The 9,680-nt window shown below is 33.3% G+C and overlaps 1 protein-coding gene across 1 annotated transcript; it reads right to left on the bottom strand.

Annotated features, from left to right (window-relative positions):
* Positions 1–5,453: 5,453 nt before the first annotated feature.
* Positions 5,454–8,736, bottom strand: LOC133190096 (uncharacterized). The gene is made up of 2 exons (XM_061325566.1): positions 8,632–8,736; positions 5,454–6,387 (listed from the first exon to the last, which is right to left on the bottom strand). The coding sequence occupies exons 1-2, from the start codon at positions 8,717–8,719 to the stop codon at positions 5,624–5,626; spliced, it is 852 nt and encodes a 283-aa protein (XP_061181550.1). The 5' UTR covers positions 8,720–8,736; the 3' UTR covers positions 5,454–5,623.
* Positions 8,737–9,680: the final 944 nt, after the last annotated feature.

Below are 9,680 nucleotides of genomic sequence, written 5' to 3'. Positions count from 1 at the left end.
GAAAAGATTCTTTTTAACCAACAATTTTCTTCTAACCAAATACTGTGAAGTTTTGTGAAGCCATGTGTCTAAAAGATTTGAGTCTTTGAAAAAAAAAATATACATTTACTTCTAAAATTAAAAGTATGGTCAGTCCTCCCCATTAGCTGGGCATTGCTTGACCCGCTGTATTATGTGTCTAGATGCTTTTATATGTTTCTATACCTTATGTACCATTTACATGATTCTGAGAGAATAAATTGATTGACAAGTGATATATATCTAATCTGTAACTTTTCGTTTTTAACAATTGTAGTATATCCTCATGCTCTGACTTTATAATTTTGACAAAATAACTTAAAATAAATTTCTTACTCATTTTGCATGATTTCAATACCAAAATTGCTTAAAAGAACCTGTTCTGTCGATATCACTGTACGGATCCCAATCAAAGAGACTGAGGCTGCTGACCCACTAACTCTGTTTACCCTGTAATGGGACATTGTTTGGATTGGATTCAGCTACACCTGCACTGTCAAAAATAAAGAAGTAAACAACCGTAAGTATGACTGGTTTTGTTTTGAATTGTATGTCGTTACTATCAGACGCTAAAAACGATATGATTAATAATTTATTTGCTGAAAAATGAAACTCCTCTTTTTAAACTTAATTGTTGTTAATGTTATTATTTATCATCATTTTAAGTACATGTATCTTCTAAGTTTTATATTTGGAAAAATGTATTATCATTTTAAACAACAAGAAGAAATAGAAAACGATCTGTCACTGAAAAAATACTTGTATATAGGTGCCGTATCAGTATTTCGTTTGAGGTTCATGTCGAAACATTAGAAAAATTATTCTTGAATCCCCCCCCCCTCAAAATGCGATAATTTTTGCACTAGACATGCAGGGAATGAATTATTTTATGAGATGAGAAACTTCCTGATTCCATCAGATTCATGAAATTCTTGATATGCTGAATTTTTATCGGGCTGCATTTGACGAGAAGTGATTATAGGCCCTGAACTTGATTTTCAAGCATTTGCCCTATTTTGACCGAAACAATCGCAAACTCGCATACTGTGTGTATGTGTTTTTTTTTTAATTAAAATATATACAGTTGTACAAACAATTGCTATAGAGGATTCCCAAAAGTTTGGTTTCCGACTTTTTACATGAACCATATAACAAAATTTCTACCCGAGGAATTATACATATTGTGATCGATTTATTTTGCGAGAAATAGAGAGGACATTGGCATTAAATTGGGACTATTATACCAAAATGTACCTCTTAGAAACGCACAGCATATAGCAAAAACACTTTGCTATAATACACTGTTTGAAGCAATAGCATAATTGTCACCTCGAACTGAGCTTTCGCTCTATACTCCAAAATGAATCAAAGGGTGCTATATTTGAGATGCAACGAATATTTAAATTCTAGCGAAAATTAAGCTTTAAGAAATTAAGCTCAATTAAGCTTTTTGTTTCCATGGCAACGGCAGCCATCTATGATTTTGGATATTTTAAACCCTTCAAATTGTGGAGAATCAATATCATATAATTGGGAATCATCTAGAGAAAGAAATCAAAAACCAAAATTTTTTTTATTTCCATGGCAACAATGACAAACTTTGACAAACAGCGACCATTTGATGCAAAAAATAAAATTGGCTGGGCAGTTAACTGAAAAATGGTATTGAAACTTTTTATAATGCATTTTTTCCCATGACAATGATTATGTTATAATTTTTTTAAATGTTGAATGCAGTTAGACTTGGTGGTTATCATTTCTTTGAAGTTTCAGTAAGTTCCCCGAGCACCTATATCTGCAAAATCATCGGTGGAACAATATATCACCCGACTTGACATAAATGCAGTCATAATTTGACGATTGCAAGAAAGTGTACACTCACCAAGACTGTTCGAAGTATTCCAAAACTATCCGGTTTAGTTGACTTTTAAAAAAAAAAAACCCAGGGGAATTAGAGTATCCAGACTGATCGATCTTATTAAATAAAGTGATAATATGTAGAACTACGCAAAAGTTTATAGTTCACAAGCGAGTTATCTTCCCTTGTTTACATTTTCGTATGGAAGATAAGTTATATCAGATTTTGATAAAGATTTATATAGAGATCACCAAGAACTTCGGTAATTTAAGGACAAGGCCGTAAGCAAAAAACATTTATTACAGAAATCCCTAAACTAATAAAAAAAATCGTTCCTAGAATCTGTAGTCAGAATGTAGTTTCTGATTTACTCCGCTTACTATTAATAGGAATAATCTGAATGCAATTTAGGCAATTACCCCACTTTTAACCAAAAGTTTTAGGCAATTACCCCACTTTAAACCGAGGTCAGATAAAAATATGACAATATACCAAAATGTTTAACATATACTAATTGGTATTAGAACAACGTAGAATGGCTGAACGCCACATCAATGAAGCTGTAATCATAATACTTGTACTAGTTCTGATATCAAACGGGGGAATTTTAAAATAATATTAAGTACACCAAATAATAGTTTTAAGAATTCTTTATACACTGATGAAAAATGATTTTTGGACTTTGAGAAAATTAAACAGCATAGAGGAGTACATACTAAAATTAACTAGATCGTTTTTAACATTGGTTGCTTAATTCTGCTAGAATGGATGAACAAAGAGGTCCAGAAAGCAGTCGAAGTAGAATTTTTGGTTTGCTTTTTAGAGTAGTACAAGTGCAGTTCCAGGACAGGCCCAAATTTCAGAAAGGCATCCAAAGTAGTCTCCTGGACTGCTTTCGGAGACAGCGTTGGTGTCAGGTTTGGTCTCGTTGATACTGTATTTGAAAACCATTTGATAAGGACATGATGGAAAATCTTGTGACCTTGACGTTTGTCCAGAAAATGAAAACTGCCATCATGACAAACTTGTGTACAAAGTTGGCTAAAAATTAAGATAACGTTCTAGAGATATATTTATAGCAAATGTTTGTTAGAAAATTTAAAAGGTTATCTGATTACTAAGACCAAACTTATGTGGAGAGTTTGATGGCTATCTAGCAAACTTTTAAGAAACCATTCTCTGTCTGTCGACCGACCGAAACTTAAAATATATACTATACACTGTAGGTGGCAAGATTATGAGGTATTGATAAAATAATGTTGTAAGTTTCCTGTATTTTAAGATATGAAACGGGATTGAATGAAAAAAAGGTGAAGATTACGCACAGTAATCACACTCATAATACATTTATCGGGATTAATTAATGGAACTCTTTCTCAGAGAAGGTAGGAAACGTCTGTTAGTAGGATACAATGTGCCGTTGAATACAAAGTGACATTGACCAGTATGGATTTATTTTTAAGGACAGATAAGAAGCAAGTCCTGGTGAAATATCTTGCTGAACATTCGTTGAACCAAGCTAATAAAACCTGAGATGAGTTAGTCCTCGTGTTACATTTTTGTTGATACTTTTCACTATAAGCCGACTTTCCCAATTAAATTCAACCATTTATTTTTGATAATCATTACTTATAGAAGGTTATAAAATACTCTAAATAAAACAGGCAAAGACAACAGTGATTGATCTGAAAAACAAATATACAAACAATACGATTATGTGAACAGGGAACACGGACCCCTGGAAATTCCAGAGGTGGGATCAGGTGCTTAGGATGAGTAAGTATCCCTTGTCGAACCCTTTGCAATCCCTATGTATTGATCAGGCTTTTGTTTGTTTGTTGTTTAACGTCCTTCTCAAAATTCTTTACTGATATGGAGACGCCACTTGCCGGGCAGCAAATTTATACCTATACTCGGCACTTAGGGCCATTGAGCAGTGAGGGATCTTTTTGGTGCCAACACTTACTGCGACACGGGACCTTGGTTTATACAGTCTCATCTGAAGGATAGGTCTCCATGTCCCACAGTGGATTCGAACCCGCAGCGTAAGGATCAGCTCCTTACTCCGCGACTCCACAGCAGAAGCTCTAACCACTGCGTCACGCGGGCGACTTATTGATCAGGTAACGGGGTAATCTGCAGTCAAAATTAATCTGAAAACAGTGGCTTAACAATTGGTATGAACCTTGTCAGTCAGCAGTATCCTACGATAGACTGCATTTGCAAGACGTTATAATGACTGTAAAGTGTTCAAATTGCTTACTGTAAACGAGTGTGTTGAAATCTTTGTAGCATCAACTTATTTGTCAGTAGCCAGTCTCCGTTTAGAATTTGATTGTTTTTAAAAAGAAATGAGTGAGATAAAATCCATATGCAGGAGATAATGGAGTGTTGGTACATAAATAAGAGAAAAAGCTAAAGTCATCCCGTTTGTAATATAGTTTGTTTATTTAAGAAATAAAGTTCGCGTTTTCGTGAATGTTGCGGTATAACCTCCGATGTCGAGAAATGTTGTTTGAAATATAAAAGCCGAGGCTTATATTCAGTTGAACTTCGGTATCTCGAACACTGATATCTCGAATGCCATTGATATGTCGAAGTTATTTGAAAGTCCCAACCGCTTATTTTTTAAGTATTTTACCCTCGATATCTCCAATCCTCGGATATCTCGAAGTTTTTTTCGCGATCCCATCAAGTTCGATATAACGAGGTTAAATGTATTTCAAACAACGGTTTATTGTACTAAAAGCTTTAAAATTTGGCTGATCGTTTCCTCTATATATAACGAATTGGGTCACCATATCACAATTAGGCTGTTCCATTTAACACCAGAGGGTCAATTTGTTTGTTTGCTTAGGTATCGATTGCAATGGAAGGCACACGATTTCAGCTTTCGTTGGATTAAAAATATCCTTTAATTATTTATAATTTTTTTGTAACATTTATTGATTAATATTTATGAATGTAAAATAACAAAATCAGTTCTTCATTTTGTTGCTTTATCAGTAAAAGCACGGATTGTAAATGTTGTGGGAAGGTCCGTGTAACAGTCCCATTTAGCTATAAAAACCGTCTTTTATCAGGTTTTTTCAGGTAATACACACTGTTTAAATTGCGGAAGACGACACATGAATATGATCTAAATAAGTACCGGTATTAGAATCTAAAGTTAAATATTCTTTTCAGCTGTACAGTGGTTTGATACGTATTTCTAATCTTATAATTTTTTGATGTCGTTCGTGATTTATTGGAGAATAATGCCTGCGGCATTTCTTTGATCTTGGCAATAACCGAAGTAAAATTGCCATTAAAGTCTATATTCAGTAGAACGTCCAAATATGAAAGAGACGTGGCTTTACGTGGCTTTTATTTCGAGATCAATGGGATATATCAACTGGATCTATGAATGGAAATAAATACTGGTATTTGATAATACATTGTCGTAATATCTTGATGTCGAATTACAGCCACAGCAAAAGACTTCTTCTCATGTAGAAGCATTTGAATCAATTCTGCTAAAGAAGAATTTAAAAAAAAAAAAAAACAGCTCGACGCTAATAAAGCGCACAATCTGTGACCATGGGAGTTCCAATAGATCGTTGGAAAACCCATCGCCAAAAATCACAAAAAAGAAAAAAAATATTGTAAATGCTGAAGTCCTCCATCTTTTTAAAATCAACATCAAAGTATTCCGACAGAATATGCCGATCAGTGTTCTTGCATACGAAATCAAATATAAAGATCTATTTACAATTTATGCCAAAGCCTTTTCTCTTTTGCGGTTTTCCCAAAGACTGTTGATGCATACAAAATTTGATTCCCATTTCGTACGATAGCAAATCTTATGTTGTCGGGAGAATGTTCTTTCTGCCATGTAAATATAGTCAACTGATCACCAGCAAGACCTTCACCCATATAGCTAATAGTCCACTGTAATGAGGGGTACAAACACATATCACTTGTGTAATGTTCATAATACCCTTTCAACGATGCATTCGTTGCTGCGTCCATGCAAAATCGAATATAGGAGGATTGATTCAGGTGACCATTAGTATCCTCGTCACTGTGCCCTGCTACAACGACATATTTATAAGCATGCTTGGGAATTTCAGGCAAGTCTTCTTTTTCAGTTCCAGGATGACCGACGGCATTCATGAAAACTGCATGCTTTTTGTAGAACCATTCAGGAAATGAAGAAGGCCGTCGCGTTTTCCTATTTATTCTCACCACTTTCATAAAATTTTCTCCAAGAATTTCCCCTGTGGCCTCGTTTTTTAATTTAACAGCACATATGAAAGACGTTTGTTTTAACTGTTTCAGTTCCACATCAAACTTTAATTTTATCTGCATTGTTGAACTCAAATTCTGTATTTCTGGATCTAGAATTAACTGCTGCTTAACAAAGGCTAATCCATTTTCCTCGTCATTGGCGCCTTCCGTAAATCCTTTCGTTACAGCCAACACGCGAGCATCTTCAAACTTTTTGAAAATACACCAGACGGCCCAGTATCCTGTTAAAAAGTAAAAATAAGTTAAAATTAAATGCAAGATTTACTAATCGGAGCAATTCGCAGTACTTCAATGACAAATTCTTGGGAAAAATTATATATTATTGAGAAACGTGTCGTCTGACCTTAAAGTAAGTGTAGTCGTAGCGGAGACATCTCTTAATGGTCGACAGGGGAGGGGATGCTTACTCCTCTTAGGCATCTGATCCCACCATGGATTTCCAGGGGTCCATGTTTGATGCCCTACTCACAGATTTGTATTGTTTGTATATTTTTTCAGATCGACCACTGTTCATTATCTTCACTTTTTTCATAGCCTCATGAACATGCCCACAATAGCCTACGAATAAATCTTTATAAAATAAAAGTCGGAGACAATCAGAGTTACAAGATCTTAGAATACCCAAAGTCAAGCTTAAGAGAACGGGTGTTTTTATGATTGCTCCATATGTTTCGTTGTGTTTAGATTCAAATATATTTGCTATATCGTAAAATAAGTGTAACTTTATATATTTATTATATTTCTATACTGATATTTTTGCATTGAATTATATAAAATATAGATTTGGGTAGAATGAAAAATAAGGCTTGTTTAATAAACAATTTTCTGATAAATATGCGTTTTGGAAGTAATTGAACATAAAGAATCTGTTTTAAAATTCCCTATAACTTTTCTTGAGTATCCTAGGTCCTTAGGATAACAAAGTAAAACAATATCGAACTCGAATAAATCCTAACGATTGTGTTCACAGGTTATCGCTATTTTCATTGTGAAAGAGGGTGTTGCAGTTCTTTTGTTATTTTCCCTAAAGTTGTAGCAGTTCAAAAGAAAAAAATTAAATAACAGAAAACGGCCTTAATTTTTTTCATATACAACGGTTTATACAGCACAATGTAGAACAATATTTAGAAACTGCATATCGACTTCCAATTTGCCATTAAATGAAGTGTAAATTAGTCACATAGCAAAATAAGTCAAGTTTTCTGTTTTTCAAATAGGGAATCCCCATTGTTCTGAAAAATTGCCTCCTTGAAACAGAATGAATTTGATATATGCATAAAGAGACAGGATTTTTCTTCAAAACTGCCATTTCCGATTTTTGTTTCAAAGAGGCATATTTTTGAAAATCACAAAAATCGAATAAAAATTATTATCCATCTGAAATGTAAAATGTGCACATAAAATAGCACGTAATAGGTCATTGTCGGAGCTGGTCTAGTGGAAAAGAGTATGGACTCTATGCAAAGATTCTTTTACCTGAGAATGGGTTCGAATCCTGGAATGGCTGGTATAAATTTACATATATTTTTTTTTAAATAATGGAAGTACAATGTAACATCTCTCTTGAGAGAGAAAGAGAGAGGGATAGAATGTTAGAAAATTAATGGGTAATATTTTAAATGCATGCAGAATTAAATTGTTTTCCTTGATTTGTGATCTAAAACTAATAAGACATATATTTAATGTTATTATTTGGTGGCAATGTCTTAAAAAATAAAGTACTATCAATTTAAAGAATTTATTTTTTTTCATACGCATTTCGTTTCATTATTGTTCTGTTAATTAGTGGCATAGATTTGACTTGAAAACACTAAATTGAAAGACTCAATGGAATTTCTTGGATATTGCAACAACAGCGTGATTATTGAACACATTTTTATATATTGAAAAATATTAACGCATGCTGTCCACAGTACATCTTTCAAAATGATGTGCGAGGTGCACTTGCCGTTAATTGTGCTTTTTATCGTTTTAACTTTTCTCGTGCAATATCGCGACAGTGACCATAGATGTGAAAAAAGTTTACTTACAGGTCGCCAGTCTATGTTAGGAAAAAACTATGCATGAAATAAACGTAAAATGTTAAATGTTTTGTTATAACAAGCTGGACATACCCGTCGTATAAATAAAGTCATCTACGTAGCATTATCTATATTTAGAGATAACTCTTCATTCGTCGTGAGTATTTAAATGTCCTTCTCGATATAGGGAATAATCACGAGTTTCTGCAACACCCTCTTTATGCATATATTAGACACTTAAATGACCATCCAAATTTTCGCAATAATAATTACAATTATTTTTGTCGCAGGATTTATTTAACGAATTAAAATCTGTCAGAAAGATAATTCTTTTTTTTTTTCTTTTTTTTTTTTTGTTTTGTTTTGTAATGCATCACAGTAATTTCAAGAGATTTTCATCCATTTTTTAGGATTTCATTGCTAATATTGGTAAAAATAATGAACCTGTTCTGTCGATATCGCTTTGTGGAATTCCTAGGAAGGACACTGATGCTGCTGACCCACTTGCATAGTTTATCCTGTAATGGGACATTTCCTTTGGATTGATCAAGAGAAACTAAATGGTAAATGAAGAGAAAAAAGTAAGCACAATATTTCTTGCTTGAAACTTTATACCATTAATCAACTAGAAAATGACATATCACATATTTTAAGCATAATTTGGTGATATAAAAAAACAACTTGTCTTTCTACGTTATTACTTTTAGTATCATTATTAAGATTATATCCAGTCTATGTCAAGTGGGAAGAATATACATGTACATGTATTCCTAACCAAGAGATGAATTAATAGATGTCCTAACACTCTTTAAACTTTTAAAAACACAGTATCATGGTTTTTGTAAACCACTAAAATAAATCCCCATCTTCCAATATTTACTCTGCAAAACTACGAAAGTTTGACCCCACAAAAGTTTGTGATTCTACATGTTGTAGGAAGCTTTTTACACACTCTGATGATATCCTTTCTATTTGCTTGTAGCAACAAGACGTTTTGTTTCCTTTTAGTACTTTGTATGTGTTTTTTTAACTGTCACCCACTTTCATCAATGTTAGGTAGTTATAGTCTTTTTTCCTGGTTAACAAAAATGCTACTAAAACATTAATTTGATTTCTAATGATAATATTTTTTCGGTGTTTAATGTTTTATCATCTAGCCAGGGATTTCTGCTTGTGAGGAGAGTAGCGGATCAGAAACCCTTGGCTTGCGAAGATGTTATTTTATAGGTTCAAATTATTTCTATGTTGCTCCGATAGCCCTTGTCTACGAATGACATCCGAGGTTTCATCAGTAACTTTTGTTTTCCTTTCTTTCCTCTCTTCATTTAAATTGTGTTTTCTTTAAATATTTTTCTCCTCTCTTTTTTACATATGTTAAAAATGTTAGCCAGTTCTTTCCATTCAAATATTTTCCCTTTAACCAAATTATCGGTCTCATTATCATTAAAAATAATGATAGTTTCAAGAGTGGTTGAGAAGGTGATAATTCGGTA

The sequence above is a fragment of the Saccostrea echinata genome, unplaced genomic scaffold (assembly GCF_033153115.1).
Source record: "Saccostrea echinata isolate AGI-Se365-2 ecotype Australia unplaced genomic scaffold, CSIRO_AGI_Sech_v1 ptg000020l, whole genome shotgun sequence".
NCBI classification, from domain to species: Eukaryota; Metazoa; Mollusca; class Bivalvia; order Ostreida; family Ostreidae; genus Saccostrea; species Saccostrea echinata.
The sequence above is the reverse complement of the archived record's forward strand: the minus strand, read 5'-3'. Positions and strand labels throughout refer to the sequence as shown.